Consider the following 21,620-nt stretch of genomic DNA (forward strand, 5'->3'; position numbering starts at 1 on the left):
CATCCAGGAAAGTGACAGCTGGTCCTCCTTGGCATACTACCATTTTCAATTTCCCCCCTCCTTTTGGAAGAGCTACCATGGACACTATCTATCTGATGTACACACTCAGAAAAATAAAACTCTTTTGCCTTCATGGACTGACAGCAAAAGCTGCTTTCGCCCAGCTGCAGCACCCACAAACTTCCACTGTCCTGTCCTTTGAATTGCCACATAAGTGGACCCAGGTACCATCTAGCTGTCATTGTGCAATCAAGGAAAACGCAACATAGCAGGTGGTATTTGATACCTCATTGCATGCCACCCATAAAAGTACTTATGCTTGTGAAATTAGTTATGCCACTTTAAATCACCAATAGGGCACTATCTTATATTTAAAGAGCCTTCAAATCTCTCTACAAACCCTTATTTTATGTAAAAACACCATGAAATTAAAAAGCTAATGCTGGAAAACAATCACATTTGATTATTCAATTAAAGCTGCTTCTTGAGAAGTGAAGAAATTACCACATAGCAGTCCTGCAAAGTGGGTCAAGATCACTAGATTCAAAGTTTTCATGCACTTGGGCATATTAAGTAAGCCAGTGAGCAGAGATTTTAACCATGGTTCTTTCCATCATCTTCAGCATGCGAATCAAACAACAGTACAACTTTTTCAAAAGGTCAACACCACAGGCAAAATGTATAGTTACATAGGCGATCACTCATTGTCTGAGTATGATGGCCTTTCAAGTATAGTGCCTTGGTGATGGATATGTAGATGACTGTAGAACCCTATTCTTGACCCGCATGTACTTCCACAGTGAAGGCATCAGTTTCCAAGTGGAGGGTGGTCCCAGTCAGGGTTGGCTTGACGCATCTTCCTCTTGGAACGTTTCTCCCTATCCTCCATTCGTGCCTCTTGAAATTCCACAGCACTGCTGGTCACACCTGACCTCCAGTTAGAGTGCTCAAGGACCAGAGCTTCCAAGTTCTCGGTGTCTATGCCACAGTTTTTAAGGTTAGCTTTAAGCCCATCTCTAAATCTCTTTTTCTGTCCACCAACATTCCGTTTTCCATTCTTGAGTTGGGAGTATAGTAACTGCTTTGGGAGACAGTGATCAGGCATTCAGAACATCATATAGTAGTGATCGGTTTAAACTTTATAAAACATAGTATTTTGCTGACCTTTATTGGATGTTAATGTAATTACACTGAACAGTCAAAATTGTATAATGTTTTATAACAGATCAAAGTGACAGTTCGATGGAGTCTGATCTACAAAGTACAAATTAAGTCTGACATAATAGGACAATTCTCAGCTTAAGGATCTGCTTCATAGACTGTCCCCTGAAGTCTCTAAAAATGTTTCCAGACAATGAACACTACGCAGGCCTACCTACTTTTTAGATGTGGGGTAAAGATTTTCCCCCCCAAAAAGCCAAGGTGGAAAGCATGAAACAAACTCTTGGCCAGAACCTCTAAAAGCCAGAATGCAGGGCACCCCTAGTTTGTCCAATTGTTCATCATTCCCCTGCACATTTTTCTTGCAAGTGTACTTAATACAAAAAATATAAATAAATAAAATATACATCTGATACAGCTTGACATACCGTAAGTAACAATAAGCAATTTGGATTTGGGGGCATAAAATACAACCAGTCCTGGTTAATGCAAACTGTACGAACATACAAACTTTATCATTTGTATGACTAAAATATATAACTCTTTGAAAATATGGCAGTCTTGCTACAAGTTGATCACTTAAAAATATCTTCCATGTTTTCCATTTTTGGAATCTAGTAAATCACATTTAAAGACAAATCTTTTCCTGAAAACTTACAGAAAGAAACAGAGCAAGGGTTTTGGAGAAAGTGGAACACGGGATCTCCCTTGCCCTAAATATTGCATAAGCATGTGAATATCCAGGGTAAAAGCAATTTTACGTAGAAATACTCACAGCCTGAATGCATATATAATGCCTAAAAAGGACCATACGTTATTAGACATTTAGAAGGTGGATTTTTAAAATAATAAAACCTCTCAGATTTAACACTATTCTACTATACCTTGCAAAACACACTAGTACTCCAGGCTTAAATGATTTTGGGCCATCCCATTTTCTGACATGCTGTACTAACGACCTAGTGCATTTCAGAATTTCATTTCTCTATCATGCCTCTGTTTAGTACAGATTTTGCAATAGTACAGAACATTTCTAGTATCCAGGAAATCCGTGCTAAGCAAAGTTTTACAATATGATGCCAGCATATATTAGCTTTTAAGAATGCTGAAAAATGATTTTCCCCTGTCATGCATTACAAATTAGCTATTTTGAAGAACCTCGCAAATGCTATTCTAGATAAGATTCTGAAGCCTCACTTTCTGATCATTTAATCCAGTGGTGTCAAGCTTTGGGCTTCAGCTCCCAGAATTTCTGGCCATTGGGCAAGCTGACTAGGGTTTCTGAGAGTGGGAGGCTCAAGCATCTGAAGGACCACAAGTTTGATACCTCTGATCAATTTCCATTCCTCAGTAAATGTAGGGTAAGAAGCTATTCAACTGTTTTGCACTTAAAAGCAACATGTGACCCTGACGAAGCTTTGAGCCTCTTAAAATACCCTCCATCTTATACATCAGAAAAATCTGCCAACTGCATGATAATTTTAACATTCATTGTTACTGATGTTGAGAAAAATGAGGCAATTAGAACACAATATTTTCCCGATTGTCATTTGACATACAGATTCACAGAGCAATAATATGTACATATACACAAATCTGTTGTATTAAAAAGGTAGCTAAATATAACTTGGAATATTTAATAACAGAATATTTAAAACAGTTAACTTTCCATAAAAAGAAAATAAAACATCAAAAATGTGTAATGCGGTAAGCCTGGCAAAATAGAAATCAGAACATAATTTATATTTACATATAATACTTGCTAAGAAGAATAAAGGAAAACTGCATTCTTATGCCCACAATTCTTCTGTCCTTCCAAATTTGTAGATAAGTGTGCTGTGAAAACAGAAGTTGTCATTAACAAGTCATGCATTCATTCCATCTTCATATTAAAAGGTTTAACATTAAAATATTGAGTATATTTCACTTCATTGCCATCCCCAATGCCTTCTTAAAGTAAAAATTCAATACCTTCAAACATGCTGGAATTTGGTACTAATAGCAATTGGGACATGGACCAGGAATATAATCTAGTATGCATGTCTAAAAACAAGAATTAATTCAACTGTGTTGTTGAAGGTTTTCATGGCCAGAATCACTGGATTGCCGTGAGTTTTCTGGGCTGTATGGCCATGTTGCAGAAGCATTCTCTCCTCACAGACTTCCAACAAACCCCACAACCTCTGAGATGCCTCCCATAGATGTGGGTGAAATGTCAGGAGAGAATGGTTCTGAAACATGGCCATACAGCCCAGAAAACTTACAGCAACCCATTAATTTAACTTTTATCCCAACTAGAGTAGACCCATTGTATTAATGAGTTGCTACGTCAACACATGAATTTAAGTAATGTAATGTTTGAACCAAAAACTGGAATAAGATGATAATGTAGTTTAAATGTACTTTTTAAACTTCATATTCTCTTACTAAACCTTACTAAATAAAACAGAATTTATCAAAAACCGATTTGTCCCTTTCATTAGGTAGCAGTCAGTATAGTTTCAGAATACAGTCAGTATACAAATCAATATTTGATAAATTCAAATAAATACCTAAAATTTCAAAGTACAGCAGGAAAGCCATTTGTGAGTACACTGTATTCAGTCAGCTAACACACTTAGTGGGGGATGCTGCATCCTGAGGAAATCTATAGCTACACCAGCATAAACACTAACCACATGTTTTGCCAAAAGAAATCCTTACATCCACACTACTTCTGTATGCAATGATTTCTGGATTGACTTCTTCCATATTGGGATTTTACTGACTTTGATAACCAGTTTTTAGCAGAAAGTCAGTGAGATATGTTCAGATCTTTTCAATAAATAAAGCATATCACAACTCATTTTAACAGATTTTTTAAAAACATCATCATATCCAAAGAGCTATTAAGTATTATAAGAGGTTAAGGGAACTAATCGTGATATATACATGATATGTATAGTGTGTAATACAGTATCACTTTGATGGGGCAAAGTCACTGAGCCATCCAAGATTTTTTTAATCAGACAGAGATGGTTGGAAGAGTCTACAGATTGTGAATCTGGAATGGCACATTGATAGGAATTTAGATTTTTTTAAAGGTGGCAACCAGATTTATCAACCAAATCATCAAAACACCAGTGGAAGGTAAGACATAGCTTTGCAACACATATAATGTAGTTCAGTGCATTTCTCATCTGTGTCACTTGCTTACTGAGTGGATGCTATTCATCCTTTGCCCTCCTCACACCTATTAGTTTTTACTTATTATGCATGTTTTTAATTTGATGGTTTCTTCTTACCGCTCCCATCAGCAGTCAGGACACAGCAATACCAAAATGTACCTAGAAATTTACAGGTACTTTGAATGTTTTATTGTTAAACTGAAAGTTTGCCTTTAGTTTTGCTGTTAAGTATCATTTGGAATCCATAAAAACCTTTCTTCTGTCTGAACCAGGTAGATTTTGAACATCTGTATATTTAACACACTCACTGATTCAAATTTCAGGAATGACTTACCTAAAAAATATCAAAGCGTTTTGAAAAAACACTGCTAATCCTGGGTAGACAGTAGCATCTATAAAATAAAAGTACCAAAAAAATCAGGTAGTCTTCCAAACATGCTAATTCAAAGAGGTTGAGGTGTTATTTTCGTAAAATAGTTCTTGTAATAAAATATATTGGGCAGAATTACTCACTCTACCACAAAACATGAAGGTTTTAATTGAAGTGCTGTATATACTCGACTATTAGCCGAGTTTTTCAGCCTTTTTTTCAGGCTGAAAAACCTCCCCTTGGCTTATATGGCGGGAATGTGTGGGGCTGAAAGAAGAGCCCTTTCCCCATGTCTTCCCACCAGGATCCTCACCTCTCCTCCTCCCTCGTTCCTTGCGCGCCTTTCCCTCCTCCGAGCCTGCAGGAGAGCAAGGCCGTAGACAATCCCCACAGCCACAGCTCCCTCCTCTGCCGAGGAAACCTCGCACGGAACGAGAGAGGAGGAGGGAAAGGCAAGCCTTCCTTGGCAGCCTCGGCAGGGGCAGAGGAGAAGGAAGCCCCCGCGGCAGGCTTTTCCGCAGGCTTGCTCTCCTTCTTCCTTGTCCCATGTGCGGCCGCGAGGGCAGCGGCGGGAGGAAGCAGAAAAGCCGTGCATGGGGCGAGGGGGGAGGGGAAAGTGCGCGCTGCTCCCCTTCCTCTCTTGCCGTGTGCGCACCTTCGGCGGCGGAGGCAGGAAAGACGCGCAAGGGAGAAGGGAAGGTGCACATGCGGCAAGAGGAAGGGGAGCAGGGTGCACTTTACCCTCCCCCCATGTGCGGCTTTTCTGCTTCCTCCCGCCGCTGCCCCCACCACCGCAGCCGTGCATATGACAAGGAAGAAGGAGAGCAAGCCTGCGGAAAAGTCTGCCACCGCTGAGGAAAGCTCATGCTCCGCGGCGGGGGGGGGGGAGGGAATGACAGAAAGACTGGGTGGCCATCAAATTGACCAGTAGCGGCTGCATTTCTCACCCTCAGCTTATACTCGAGTCAATAAGTATATACGGTAATTATATTATATAGCATAGTCCCATTTGACTTTCTGAATATGACTCCAAGACCTTGGATGTCTCAAAAATGTACATGGACTGTTTTCGGGTTCAGCTGCCAAGTTGGGAAGAGATTTTTAGACTGTATCTAGAGCAGTGGTTCTCAACCTGTGGGTCCCCAGGTGTTTTGGCCTAAAACTCCTAGAAATCCCAGCCAGTTAATCAGCAGTTAGGATTTCTGGGAGTTGATGCACAAACATCACAGGTTGAGAACCACTGGTCTAGAAAAAAGACTTTAAAATAAGAAGCCAACACTGGTTCTAACAAAAAAAAAAAAAGGAGTTACAGGATACAACTTTAAAGCGTGCTTTCCACCAAATACAGTAGTTCCTTTTATTCAATGCCTACTCAACCCAAAACCATATGTGGCTAACTAGAAAATACCTGCTTTTTCCTTTACAGGAAGAGCAAAATGTGGAAGATGCTCTTCTTGTAGAATGTTGACATTTCAAATATTCAGAGAGTTAGTAATTTCCATAGAAGATCAAGCCAAAGAATCTCCCTTGCTATCTACTATCCTTTGGTAGAACCTGCCTCTGTATAACTCATAGCAACTGTACACAAACTGTAGATAAACAGGTTTCAATTAAGTACCAGAATAATAAAGGAAAATCTGTTCAGTTTTATCCAGAACCTGCTCAGACCCATTAAGGTATTATGGGTAGCCTTCTTTCAATAAGGTGTCAGTCAGCAGTCCTGCCAGCAGAAAGGTTTAACCCATTGCGCCACCTTCTCTTATAGGGCTATAACCCACAGCTTGTGTAACTAATTTTTATTGATAAATTCCCTAATTGTGTCCATGTTTCTGCTATTTCTAGCCTTGCTGCACATAACATAAGTGATATGAGTTCTTTATTTGACAAATCCTTATTCTCACTATCAAATAAAGAAATCATTGATTATGCTCCTCTAAAATAAACTATTTTCCACACCTTTGCCAATACTGGATCAAAAATTTCAAATTTAAGTGGATCATAATACATCTATTCATAATTTTCAATGTATTTTTTTCACAGTATTGATTTATAGGCTGGAGTTTTCCAAATTAAATTCCATTTTTTCTATTTTTATTCCCTCATCTAATTCCCATACTATTCTCAGCCTATTTAATGTACTAAATTTAGCTTTTTGAATTGCCGCTTAATTTAATCTCAACAGAAAAAGAAAAGAACCGATTTCTTTTAAATGGGTAGTTATGAATGTATTCCTTCACCCTTTGTTAAAAAGTAACAAGAAGAATTCTTACTTTGTGTAACATAAGCACCAAAAAGGATCCACATGGAAGCAATAAGTGAGCCAAACATCAACATGAAGCCAATGAAGAGCCAGACACGAGCACCTGTAAGAATACATAAAGCTAAAGCACTGGGGTATGTTTTGTTATAAATTATGAGAGGACACAACTAAGAAGGTGCACAATTACTTATTCCACTCAAGTCAAGCAGATCAAGACTTGCATTCGGCATATTAACATTGCAAATGGCCTACTTACATCTATAGGAATTTTAGTGACACAAAGTGCATCTACAAAAACATTCATTCTTCTGAAAAATCAGTGGTCTGTGGCAAACTCTAGAAAAAATGGCACAACATAGTGCAACATTTATTATTTATTTATTTATTATCTACTGTATTTTACCCCGCTCTATTTCAACCCTGAAGGGGACTCTGAGCAGCTTCCAAATTGGCAATAATTCAATGCCACATTAAGATATAAAACATAGAAAATACATTGTGCATTAAAATCATAAAACAATAAAATATGTTTAAATAAGCAGTTAAAAACATATATGAGATTATCTGATTTCAGGCAGGTTTTGCTTTGTGAGGCATTTGGCCTGAAATCACCCGATAACACTGACAATGCCACTAAATGCCATGTAATAGAAGAGGGGTTAGATACGAACGAGGGAGACCTGAGTTTTATGAAGTTTCCTTTATTAACTCTGGAAGTCTATTTTCTCTCAAATCAACCTACTTCACGTTTGAAAGAAATAGAAAATGGAAGCTACCTAATTTATAATGTCCTTGACCTCTATAGAAGATAGCTTTATAAAAATATAATTCACTCTTCCAGAACCTCTAAATCCCGTGTTCTACTTCTATCCATAAAAAATGCTAACACTATCAATCTATACCAACTGCACATCTTACTATGCATTACTATATTTAAATAGGGCATGACTTTTCTTCTGCTGTTTGTACAGAATAGTATTCAAATGTAAGTCTAGCTGGATAAACAGAAACATTCTCACCTGTTCTTCCTAGACATCCATCACCATAGCTGTCTCCTCGCACCTGAGCATTTGATACAGCATTTATCCTAAAATACAAAAGGAGGTTTATACAATAACTAGTTTACGTTACTCCCTGCAACCTCAAATATCAGAACCCCCACTGTCCTAGATATGCAAGACAGTCCCTCTCCATTTTGTAAATCATTTCAGTGTTAACATTCTTCCCTTTGAATTTATCCTGCTATATACAATGGGAAATTGTTAAACCTGAATACATAGGAGCCAAAAATGCTACAGCACAATAACTGACAACAGGGGTACTGGATTCACTCTCAAGCACTACACACACAATGATTTTTATATAGTTTAACAAATATAATGTTTACATCTAATTTCTAATATAGCTCTTGATTGTGACCAGTCTGCTGCAAAACCAAAAGGCAGAAGAAATAGCTAGCATGAGAACACACTAAGTGAAAAAGAATAGGAGATGTAGGTCAGGAATGGGTCTCTGATAGGCCTGGGTAACAACGGAAAAATTTGTTTCTAAAATCGATTCGTTTTTTGGGGTTTTTTGCATTTCGATATTTAAAAGAATTCCGAATTTTTTTTTAAAAAAAGTTCAATATTTACAAAATTTCATAAATGGTAAAAAAATTACAAAACAATAACAAAACAATAACGAATCAATTCGTTAATGGCGGACGCGACCGCGCAATACGCTAAAAAACCTCCAAATGGGACAGGGGGAACTTCTGAAGCTTCCCTCTCCCTCTGTTGTTGACTGTTGGTGTGATATTATAATTCTTTTTCACTAATTAAACAAAAAACAACTATAAAACTTGCCCCAGACATGCGGAAATAATAACGAAACGACCTCAAACCAATCACGAAACGAATACATAACAAAATACGAAGCATTTACGAAACGAATTGAAAAATTCGTTTCGTTTTTAAGCTGCTCCAGAATGGTTCGTTATCGCTTTGTTAACAAAAAAAATAACGAATTTTTAACGAATTACGAATTAACGAAACGAAACCGCCCAGCCCTAGTCTCTGAAGATAGTGGAAACAGGTATCTAAGAAAGCTTGGTTTTTATAAACCAGCCCCATGTTTCATATATCCCATAACACAACAGTCATCAAGACTTTTAATAAATTAGAAATTCTGACAATAAATATAAAAAAGAAAAAAATGATTAAATAAGATTTCTTTTTAGTTTCTCTTTATCACTTGAGACAATTTACCTTCAACTACTATCTGAGATTTGGCATGCTCTTTAACCAGTGGAGTTTTATATTATGTTGTTGCTTTTGTGTTATTGTTTATACACTTGTTGTATTTGTGCTTTTGCACCTTTAAGTGCTTTGTGAGTCACCCCAAGTTTCTTAGGAGATGGTGGTGAGGTATAAATAAGTTGTTGTTATGAATAATTTTATTTTTATACTGCACCTCCAACTCCCCGGAAGGGACTCAGGGCGGATTACATGGGGATGAGCCTGATCGACATGGTTAAAACATAGCATATTAAAATATCTAAACAACAAAATAAAACAAAAACAAAAGAAACAACAACATTATAACAAAATATAAAAACAAAACATCAAACCAATAAGATTATTATTATTATTATTATTATTTACTTACATGAAGAAAGCCAGTGTGGAAAACACACCACAAGTATGGAACGCATGGTTCATTTGTTTTGGGTCAGGATAAACTACTGCTGCATCAATCATTATCCACCAACCTGTAAAAAACTGTATTGCATGTGATGATTAAACCAAGTGAGAATCTACAGAAAGGTCACACATGCAGTTCGCTTCTCTGTCCTCCACCAATATCTTAAAATTATAGGCTTTTCTAACAAACTTAAGCCCACTGAGTAGCTAAGGAACTCTTTCCTTCACAGTAGATACCTCCTACTACCCTAAGGATGGGTAACATGCAGTTCTTGAATTGCATGCAACTTTCCCAAGTATTTTGCCAATATCTCATAGGTTCTCTCAGCTACACTAACAGGTTTTTCTCATTTGAAACCAGGAAAATATCTCTACCTACAAATTAGCACTTGCAGGACAAGCTCCATGTAAACAAGGTGTTTCTATATTACACTGCCTTATCCATGCATCATAAATGGCTTCAAAATGGAGACTACAGTAACGTAAGCCAAGCGGAATCGATTTAACTAGTAAATGTCACTTCAAAAATATGACCTTTAACTCTTCTAAGAGGAGCCTTATTTCAGTTCAAATTGAGTATTCTTTATCAAAAATCATTGGGAATAGTAGTGTTTTGGATTGTGGATTTTTTTTTGGGGGGGGGGGGGAGATTTTGGAATACTGTACCTGTGTTACATATACATAAATACTGAGATATCTTGAAGATGGGATCCAAAGTTACAAATGACATTCTTTTTGTTTCACATATATTTTATATACATAGTTTGAAGGTAATGTTATACATATTTTTAATAATTTTGTGCATGAAACAAAGTTAATGCACACTGAATCATCAGAAAGCACAAAGTGTCAATATCTCAGATACTTGTGTGGATAATTTTTGAGTATTTCGGATTTTGGAATTCCAGATAAAGGATGCTCAACATGTATTGGTTTCAAGCTCTATAATATTGTATGTCTGGGTTCATGACCATATACACACATACAATGAGCCCTTGATATCAACTCGGGCTTGGTTCCAGAACCCCCCGTGGATACCAAAATCCAAGCATAGTCAAGTCCCATTATATACAGCGGTGTAGTAAAATATTGTTCTTATGTAAAATGGCAAAATCAAAGCTGGCTTTTTGGATTTTTTAAAAAAATATTTCAAGCCATGGATGGCTGAATCCATGGATGCAAAATCTGTGGAGATGGAGAGCCGACTATTTTTTTTTTTACTTTTAAATACAAATGGTAGTAGACAATAAAAATAACATTAAAATAGCAAAGCATCAAACCCTATTATCACAACTGCAAAACCAGCATGTATGAATTGGAGGACTGAGAAGCAAAAATATGTCTTCACCTTTTTTTGCTTCATGGTTTTGGTAATTATTTCTCATCATCAAAGAACAAACTGTACCAGAATGGTTTTTCATGTTTCTTAAGAAAACATATTTTTGTTGATTAATATATTGTATAACTCTATCTGAATCCATAGTCTTGGCACAAAGCATTTGAGGAAAAAGAAGTCATTAGAAATGCAACCAACACTATCGCATCATTCAGAGTGTGGTTGGAATAATGCCAAATTAACCATCATTGTAAAAATACGGATCGAACAAACCTATGCTTTCATTACTATCCTGTACTGCTTTTAATTCTCCAGTGAAGAAGCCTAATAGCATTCCATTTTGTAGCTCATACTCCTCCCAGAGCATTTTCCTAATAATGATAAGGCTATTCATGCAAACATTCTTTCTTTGCCCAATCTGCAAATGCTGTGTTCTTCTCAAATATAAATGTGCCGGGAATAAAATAAACTCAGTAGCAGTTATGTATACAAGGCCCAATGTCCTAAGATTTCAATTCTATGCATACCTATTTAATTTCCACCAAATGAAAAGGAAATTAACTTTTGAGAAAACATGCCCATTACACTGCATTGTAATAGACCAAATGTCTCCAAAAACTGCAACATAAGATTCCTTTAAATAGAGACATGTGACCATCAGCAATTGGGTAGCATCTGGCAAAAGGGAATTTATGAAATCAGTCTTTCACTGAACATACATAACTACAAAAACCTGATCTTACAAAATAATTAAAAGAAAGGATGCAAATCATCATCTGCCAATGAAAAATTATAGATACAATACTTATGGTCAACATAAGATTGACCCTTTTACTCACCAGAAAATATTCAATTAAAAGATAACCCAAGTCATTAGAATTATATCAGAAAAAATTAGAAAACTGCTAGATATCAGAAATTAACATTAGAGACATAGATGAAATAAGGCATGTATTGTTGGTCTCAAGACTTACGAGGATCCCAGCTACCACAGAAGCAACAGTGTTTCTTCTTTCACTCCAATCGATACACTCACATTCAGGCCATCGGAAATTGTCTAGGAAGCCGGCCATTTTCCAAGTTCAATTTGGCTTTTTGACTTGTGTATTTACATTAGATTCTCATATGCTTCCAAGACCTAAACAAAAGAGGACCAAAAGATAAGTGGATTTCCTCCCACATACTACTTTCAGATTATAATAATCACACACAAACTCATGTATGTGTAGACATATAATTATCAACCACTGCACATTCTTATTCAAGACACTGCCCTACCCTCTGTGCAGTATTTGTCTTCAGAACGAATCCAGAGGTCAAGACAATGCCTTTGCACTTGATTTCCCAAAGCTGTTTTGTTCAGGAACTATGTATACATACTATATCAATTATAGTCAACATGTATTTCCTTGAAGTCTTATGACAGAAGGCATAAGGTTACAAAGTGATACATACATTATGAGTTCCCCATGTTCTCACAGGACATGAGAAAGGACAGAGAATGGGACAGTCAGAAGATCAATGTTCAATGTAGTTTACCATGTATGCTGAGGATTCCAAGATTGTGCTCTGTTTCCTATATCTGTTTTATCTTTGTGTCTGTTTAAATATAGCATAATAAAAGTTTTAAAATCTCCCATTAATATGAAAAATATAATAGTATAGATGGGATAATCAGATATGAGGTAGTGACTCTAAAATCACACTACTCACAGAAGTAATCAAACATTTAAATGGGTTTTTTGCCATTTAGGGTGTGCTTTTTTGCTTTAAAGACTGGGAGAATTTATTCACTGAGACACGTTTAGGTCACTCATACCTTAGATTCATGTAAAATGATAAAAGTGTACGCATATCAGATATTACAAGAAAAGGCTGAAGATGCTTTAGGTACAAAATATCCTCTGAGGAATATATCAAGATACTACAATATGTATTCAGAGAACTCAGCAAAAATGCAAGCCTTAAAAAAAAGATAAGAGATAATTACTCTTTATTAAGTGATATCTGTGGAGCCCTGAGTGGCACTGCAGGTTAAACTGCTGAGCTGCTGAATTTGCTGACCAAAAGGTCAGCTATTTGAATCTGAGGAGCAGGGTGAGCTCCCACTGTTAGCCCCAGCTTCTGCCAACCTAGCAGTTCAAAAACATGCAAATGTGAGATCAATAGGTACCACTCCGGCAGGAAGGTAACAGTGCTCCATGTAGTCATGCTGGTCACAAGACCTTGGAGGTGTTTATGGACAATGCCAGCTCTTCGGCTTAGAAATGGAGATGAGCACCACCCCCCAGAATCGGACATAACTAGATTTAATGTCAAGGGGAAACCTTTACCTTAAGTGACATCTTATCAGAAAGTCAGCATGATCTAATGGTCTCTAGAGTCACTGGTCCTCAACTCTGTTATTGTGTGCCCCCAAGTCATTCCATATTTAAGGCAACCCTAATATGAACGTTTTATGATGTTTTCTTGGCAGAATTTGGTCAGATTGGGCTTGCCTGTGCCTTCTTCTGAGCCTGAGAGAGTGTGACTCTCACAGTCATCCAGCAGGTTTCCACAGCTGAGCAGAGATTCAAACCTGGTCCCCAGTGTCCTAGTCCAATACTCATCCCACCACCCAATGCTGGCTATCAACACACCTGAGGCCAAAGTTTGAATCCTCACAGCGAAACCCATTGGGTGACTTTGGCCAAAAGTGGAGATCTTACTGGACTATCATCTCATTTTCCTTTATCACAAAAAATATCCCCAACCCCTTAAGAAGAAGCAACTGCTTTGTCTCAAACAGGTTAATGAATCCACCTCACCCGAGTCATCTCTCTGAGCATGGTCCCACAAGTGGAACCGGTTTTCAGAGATTGGAAAGATAACGCACAAGGGGTGCAGTCAACAACTGTGTGCAGAGTCAGGCAGAAGGAAGGGTGTGCAAAGGCATCTGTGGGTGACAACTGCATCCCTGACTAATGTCATGTTTGGATAGGTCTTGATCTCATTTGAACGGGGAAGAAATCCAACCCCAGGACTTGGAAATCCCCTTCGCTTGGAGATCAAAACCAAAAGAGGGTGAGGGATAGATAATATGTATAAGCAGAAGAATAACAGTAGATGCCAAAAGTTAAAGTATGGTAGATTGTATTGAATAATATGTATCTGCTGTAAAATAAACAATGTATAACAAATGTATTGAACTATGATAAAATAATAAAAAATCAAAAAAGAAACCAAAAGACACACTAAAAACTCACTTCTCCAACAGGAAAGAAGGAAAAAAAAGTCCCCATTTACACTGGACATTTAAACTGGCACTGAAGAAAGAGATGTGGCTGTGCAGATGATGACATAGGAAGACCTGGAACCAGTATGAGGCCCAGATGTAGATGACACAAATGACTGAGCACAGGTGCTCATTAAAGGCTTCCTTTCGTGCATTTCTGTGTGTTTGTTGTCTAGCCACCGCATTCTGAAGTTACCTTTGCGTTAAATGGTCAGTGCAGAACAGGCCTTGGCCAACTTAGGTCCTCCAGGTGTTCTGGACTTCAACTCCCACCTTTCCTAACAGCCTCAGGCCCTTTCCTTTTCCCCCTCAGCCGCTTAAGCGGAGGAAAAGGAAGGGGCCTGAGGCTGTTAGGAAAGGTGGGAGTTGCAGCCCAGAACACCTGGAGGGCCCAAGTTTGACCCAGGCCTGGTGCAGACTGAGGCAGACGTGCGCGCGCACCCCTCGCGCCTCTCCCTCCCCGCCCCCTCCTCTCTTCCTTACCTGAGAGCGCTTTCCCGCGGCTCCATCCACGGCCCGAACCTGGCTGGTTCTGCCAGCGAAAGGCGTGGAAGGGAAGCGACAGGAGCCTCGACCAATCGGCGGCCGTCAAGAGGCGCGTCACAAACCAGCTACGCCGTGATTGGACAGCCGCGCGAGGCCGGCTTCACTGAGGCGAGAAATCTCGCGAAGGGCTCTCCTACTCCATGGCTCCGCCCACAAGACGGGAAACGGCTGTTGGGCTCGCGGAGGGAGGCAGTTGCCGGCGACCTGGTCTCCCTGCTCACGTGACCGGACCGGGTGGGAGGGGAAAAAAGGAGCGCATGCGTGGTAGACAGCTTCCATACATGGACATCAAACGCGTCTACGCCAGGTATGGGCCAACTTGGGCCCTGCAGGTGTTATGGACTTCAACTCCCACAATTTTTATCAGCCTACTCGCTGTTAGGAATTGTGGGAGTTGAAGTCCAAAACACCTACACAGGGTCCAAGTTGGCCTATGCCTGGTCTACGCTGTAGCACAGGGTTCCTCAAACATTTTAAACAGAGGGTCAGGTCACAGTCTCTCAAACTGTTGGAGGGCCGGATTATAATTTGAAAAAATCATGAAAAAATTCCTATGCATGTTGCACATATCTTATTTGTAGTGCAAAAGACACATAAAACAATACAATAATTAAAATGAAGAACAATGTTAACAAATATAAACTCATTAGTATTTCAATGGGATGTGTGGGCCTGCTTTTGACTGATGAGATAGGATTGTTGTGTGTTTTCAAGTCGTTTCAAACTTAGGTTAAACCCTGAGCAAGGGCCAGGGGAATGACCTTGGAGGGCTGTATCTGGCCCTCGGGCCTTAGCTTGAGGATCCCTGCTGTAGCACAATGCTATGGAATCATGGGAGTTGTGGTTTTGGAAAGTCTTTAACCAGAAGCTCTGAGCATTACGCTTTTTTCGCTTCACTCCTTCAGGAGCACTGTTTGCGCAACGCAGAATGGAACACAGATATAGAAGGAACGTAAAAGTTCTGTAATGGTAAAACCATTACCCGAACCCTAAGTCTAACCCTAATCCTAACCCAAACCCTAAACCTAAGCCTAACCCTCCCCTCCTTTCTATCCTTCCACCAAATGCAACTACAAAGTATATTCCCGCCATCAGTGTGCCGCTCTCCCCTTCCCTTATTCACAACCATTGCGAAATGTGTGTAATGCTAGGAGCTTCCGGACCCAGCTATCATACTATCACCCTTTAACCTTCTCTGTCAAAAAGCACTGGTGCCTCAATAAACTACAGCTCCACAGTACTGAACTGTCACCGTCAATGTGGGGTCATTAATTCTACCATGTAGTAGAGCCTGACTGCTCATTGGAGGGAAGAATAGTAGAAGCCAAGATGAGGTACTTTGGCCACATCATGAGAAGAAAGGAAAACTTAGAGAAGACAATTATGGTGGGGAAAATGGAAGAAAAAAGGAAGAGGGGCCAACCAAGGGCAAGATGGATAGATGGCATCCTTGAAGTGACTGGATTGACCTTGAAGGTGCTGGGGGTGGTGACGTCCGACGGGGAGCTCTGGCGTGGACTGATCCATGAAGTCACGAAGAGTCGGAACGACTGAACGAATGAACAACAAGTAGAGATGGACCTTTCAGTGTTAAATAGCAGTTTTGCCAAGGAGACGTTTTGGTGAGTAGGCTTATTAACAAAAGACCCTCCTCAAAAATGCACAGCAGAATAACTTAGCAGCAGCGTGACCCAGCACTAATAGCCCAAAGTGATAAAAAGAACAAAAATACAGACCAATGTTATTTCTTCCTTAGGAGGCTTTTCTTTATAGCAAAATAATATGGTTGCACTATTTACAAGAACAAGGTTTCCATGACAGAAATAAAGTTCAACCTTCACATTGGAGCTTCATCCATGAGGCCTTCTCATACTGAGGCTTACCTCACACACTAAGGCCTACCTCACATAGAGGCTTTTCTCAGAGACTATGACCTACCTCACATTGTTAAGGCTTCTCACAGATTGGGACCTTTCTCCCACTGAGGCTTACCTCAGACTGAGAGCCACTAAGCAACAGGCATACCTGCTTATATAGAACTGCAGCTTTTACTGAGTCATTGCATCCATGTAACACTATCAGTGCTTGACTCACATTTTTGTAATTAAAAATACCTAGTTAAGTTTTAATATTTCTGACAGAGATGATCTATTCTTGCCAGTTAAACTATATATCATAGAGAAATCACTTTGAAATCATCCAGATGACTTGCTATATATTTTTTTGAATTTGGCATTTATATTGTTTTTATGATGTCTGATTATGTTTATTGAATGTTATTGATTGTGTTTTCTGTGCATATTTTAACCTGTATTTGTTGGGCATGTTCCTCTGTAAGCCGCCCCGAGTCCCTTCAGGGAGATGGAAGCGGAGTATAAAACTAAAGTTGTTGTCGTTGTTATTTGGCTACATCATTTTCTTAAAAGCATGACACCTTTTTTAAGTGGATTGTGGCATGGCATTCTTGCTGTACTGAACACTCTGTGTTTTAGTATTTGCACTACAGTGTAGTTTATAATATGTGCTGCCTACTTGACTTTTATGAACCAAATTACATAAATATTTATGAAATATAGGATTGCTGCTTGGGAGACAAAACACTTTGGATCTCTGCCAATCTCCAATTAAGGAGATTTTGTCGGCCCTCCATATGCATAGATTCTGTATCTACGGATTCAACCATCCATGGCTTGAAAAGATCACGTATACTCCTAAAAAAATTCCAAAAAGCAAATTGATTTCAATGGCGACACAAGCACCGGAGTCAGCTGCATTGGAGTAACTCCTGTTACTGCTATCAAATCATATCACAATATTGTAGTTAAAATACACCCCCCCCCCCCCAAAAGGCAAAATCAGCTACTATATTTTTTAAAAACCTCAGCAAGAACAATAATAGTGTGTGTTTATAGCACATGCAGATGGAACTACTTGATTCAAAGCATCGTAATGTAGTAATAAGGACTGCTCTGATGTGAATTCATGCGCATTAGAAGGTTCAAAAAAGTAAACTGGCAATGAATTTTGGCCTTGCAAGGTTCCCGGGGTTATAATGTAAGTTGGACTTATAACGAAAATTGTGATTATATTGAACTATATATTTGACCTGCTGATTCCAAAAATGTCACCAGTTTCCTTATATCAACTCTAGTTTTTGAGAGAAAGAACATACGCCATTTACCACTCTATACCTGTTCACCTAAAGATCATGGTAATACTAACTAATAAATTAGAGTTGACACAGTCTATCAAATGCAATTTTCTAAACCAGCACCCCAAATAACCTCAGGAATAAGCCTAAAATCAAAACACCACTTTTTTTTTAACTGTGTCATCATTTGCTTGTATGCTGCTTGAATGCTCATCATGTGTGTTTTTAGAGCTCTACAACCTCTCTCTCTCATACAATTAATATAGATGCTTATCCACTATTCACCTCTTGCTGTTCTTCCCAATATTAATTTGATTTTGTTTTTTCTATTCTTTATTCTATCCTTTACAGTTTATATTTTAATAGCACTTTCTGTCCTTGTGAGAATTGGATTTTGAACATTTTGGCTTGTTGCAGAAACAAGGACTGGTGAGAAAGCTTTTGTGGAGACACCTTTTCCCCATGATAGCTCATCCAGGAATGAATTTCCCTTCTAGGGGTAGATTTTTCTCAGCCCTGTTCTTAACTGTGAGTCATTTGTAAGTCAGATGTTTGTAACTAAGGGAATTCCTGTACATAAATGCAGATTGAAGGATTTAAATGAACCATGTGAATATCTATTTTAGGTTTCAAGCATAGCTTAAGGGAAATGGTAAAATATGCGAATGAATTCCATAGCATAAAAGTAGTTACAACATTCGGTTCCATTTCATGCTGATATTGTTTCCTTTCCACAACATTCAGGTGACAAGATGTGTTCCTTCATGGCTAGGGGTTGGACTGGATTCCCCTTGTAGTCTCTTCCAATTCTATGAATGTGTCATTATAATACCTTTTAAGAATTCATTACACATCTGCTTTGCCACACACCTCTTTATGCAATTGTTACTCACCTGCTGAACAGGTTTATTATCTCAATTACTCATAGAAATTGTGCACTTTTCTTTTACATTTCTCTTTTGAATCACTCAAAAGCAAAGATGCCATTGTCTCAGCTACACATGTGGATGATTTTTTAGTATTTTGGATTCTGTCATTCTGAATAAGGAATGCTCAATCTGTAATGTAATAGACACACTATCCAAACTACACACTGGTGTAAATATAGCACTCCAGTCATTTTGTTACAACAAAATTGACCACAGGAAGTTGTTGAATAGCTAAAGAACATGGCTCTAGTTTGTTGTCTTATTATGGGAGCTGTAATGTGCAACGGCGCTCCATGCAGTCATGCAGGCCACATGACCTTGGAGGTATCTACGGATAACGCTGGCTCTTCGGCTTAGAAATGGAGATGAGCACCACACCCCAGAGTCAGACATGACTGGACTTAATGTCAGGGGACTACCTTTACCTTTTTAATGTGCAACCTACATTTCTGAAGATCAGTATTTTTTTTTTCATTTTAGTAACTGTCACTTCTACACTTCCTTTGAGTTTTATGATTCTTGGATGACAATTCAAGGTTTCTTCGAACATCAGATATATTGGGTTGCTATGAGTTTTCCGGACTGTATGGCCATGTTACAGAAACATTTTCTCCTGATGTTTCACCCACATCTGTGGCAAGCATCCTCAGAGACTGTGAGATCTCAGAACCTCTGAGAATGCCTGCCACAGATGTGAGTGAAACATCAGGAGAGAATGCTTCTGGAACATGGCCATACAGTCAGGAAAACTCACAGCAACCCAGTGATTCCGGACATGAAAGCCTTCGACAAACAGATATATTGTGACATGTTCTCCTCACACATTATTTGAATTATGAATTTCGGAAATATTTGCAACTCTTTAAAAACATGCCCCACAAAGGGGCTGATTGCTAGGTTACTTTCACCCTTGTACAATAGCCTAAAATTATTTTGTTGAATTTGAAAATTGTGCATTTACCATAATTTTGCAGGAATGAGACATTCTATGTCAGCTGGACTAACCTGTCTATCAGAACTAAATATCTGTTAGTTCTAATTACAGTAATCAGCACTAAAAGACATTTAAAGCAGTGGACAAACTCCAAATTCTAGAAACATATTAAAAACCTTTGGAGTCAGGACTTTATCGTGCCAGCTTAATGTCTTGCACAATCATGTTAGTATAAGGAATGGAATCATACCAGTTTCAGACTGTTAATTATATTACACCTCTCTGCAATAACACAGTGATTGCTCCTTTGGCAGTCTATGATCCTGTCAACTCCCAATCCTCCAAGGAGACAGGTTTACGGAAAGTACAAACAGGCCATTGTCGCTTCAGTTGGTCACTGCTTGTTTGTTCAGAAAAACAGAAGTTAAGCATAAGCTAATGGGGGCCTTTGTTCAAAGAGATGGGGGGGGGGTCATAAACTTTTATAACCATAGTTTGGGAGGGATGTTTTGGTGTAAATTGCTGTGAATGCATCTACATGAGCCAATGCATTATTAGGGGAGGGATACATCAACCAATTAAAAAGCTGGACATGTGCTTTCTGCTTCGAGATGCGTAGGCGTCCTGCATTACCGAATTGGCATTACCTATTACCAAAGTTATGCAGTCAGGATAGAAGGACCTGTCTCTCCTGACCTCATCCTTTCTGTGTCTCAAAATTCCATTCTACATCTTTGTTCTCAGTCCCATGAGCTGTTCTCCGCATTGCCACCATAACACCACCTTTTGGCCTTATACCTTGGCTAGCATGCCTTTTTTGGGGGGGGGGGGGTTATTTTTTTATTTTAGCACAATTTTGTAAATATAGCAATAAAAAATTAAAAGAACAGAAATAAAATGGGAGAGAAAAACAACTTGGGAATAGCAAGTTGTTTTTCCCAACAGAAGGGAAGGGATCTATCACTCATAGATAGGTATTGGAAAGACAGCAGTATTTGGAGGCATTGACAGATTTCACCCATCAACAAAAAGGTGTGCTATTTATTTTTGCATGTCAGGAGTGACTTGAGAAACTGCAAGAGAATTGGCCGTCTGCAAGGACATTGCCCAGGGGACGGCCAGATGTTTAATGTTTTACCATCCTGTGGGAGGCCTCTCTCATGTCGCCACATGGGAAGCTAGCATTGAGACGGGAACTCACCCCGCTCTCCGGATTTGAACTGCCAACCTGTCGGTCAGCAGTCCTGCTGGCACAAGGTTTTCACCCATTGCGTCATCAGAGCACTATAGTCTTGGAGGAAATTAAAAGTAGTTGCAACGTTTAATTTCATGATAGCAACTTGCACCAGATGTGATTCACCTGCTGAAATCACCTTTGCCAGCCTCGTGCTGTTAAGGTTCTTAGTCTCAGCCTACAGGAACTGTAGGATAATACAAGACAGATACAATAGGTAGAAAATTCTAATGCAGTTGTGATTTTTGCCCAAATCCAACTACTACTTTTAACTACACAGACTTATTGAATCAATAGTATTTACATAAATATCGAAAAACTGTTGAACAATTGATTTAGTAGATCTGCTCTAGATGGGACTAGCAACTGAATTTAAGGCAGTGTTTCTCCTATATTCATATTTGTAATGTCTCTAAGAAATTTATAACATTTTAAAACCTTTTTACTTAAGGAACAAATATTTGTCTGTTTCAGATATTTTTTTTAAATGTTCAAATGCATAAAATTACTAAATGTCTAGTCTAAATATTAATTCACCACACCAAGAAATGAAGGAATGGCAACAAGCCAAAGC

General features: G+C 38.7%; 1 protein-coding gene across 3 annotated transcripts; it reads right to left on the minus strand.

The window, feature by feature from the left end:
* Positions 1–523: 523 nt before the first annotated feature.
* On the minus strand, positions 524–14,837 carry TMEM50B (transmembrane protein 50B). 3 transcript variants are annotated; one of them, XM_060770392.2, is made up of 8 exons: positions 14,736–14,837; positions 11,953–12,116; positions 9,608–9,720; positions 7,978–8,045; positions 6,969–7,061; positions 4,663–4,720; positions 2,912–2,997; positions 524–1,078 (listed from the first exon to the last, which is right to left on the minus strand). In XM_060770392.2, exons 2-7 carry the CDS (start codon positions 12,049–12,051, stop codon positions 2,952–2,954), a joined length of 477 nt encoding a protein of 158 aa, XP_060626375.1. In that variant the 5' UTR covers positions 12,052–12,116; positions 14,736–14,837; the 3' UTR covers positions 524–1,078; positions 2,912–2,951. The 3 variants fall into 3 exon arrangements, with proteins under 3 accessions (XP_060626375.1, XP_060626374.1, XP_060626373.1); XM_060770391.2 differs by having other exon boundaries at positions 524–1,081; XM_060770390.2 differs by lacking the exon at positions 524–1,078 and having other exon boundaries at positions 1,150–2,997.
* Between the last annotated feature and the right edge of the window lie 6,783 nt (positions 14,838–21,620).

This window comes from Anolis sagrei, chromosome 3, assembly GCF_037176765.1.
Source record: "Anolis sagrei isolate rAnoSag1 chromosome 3, rAnoSag1.mat, whole genome shotgun sequence".
In the NCBI taxonomy this organism is placed as follows: Eukaryota; Metazoa; Chordata; class Lepidosauria; order Squamata; family Dactyloidae; genus Anolis; species Anolis sagrei.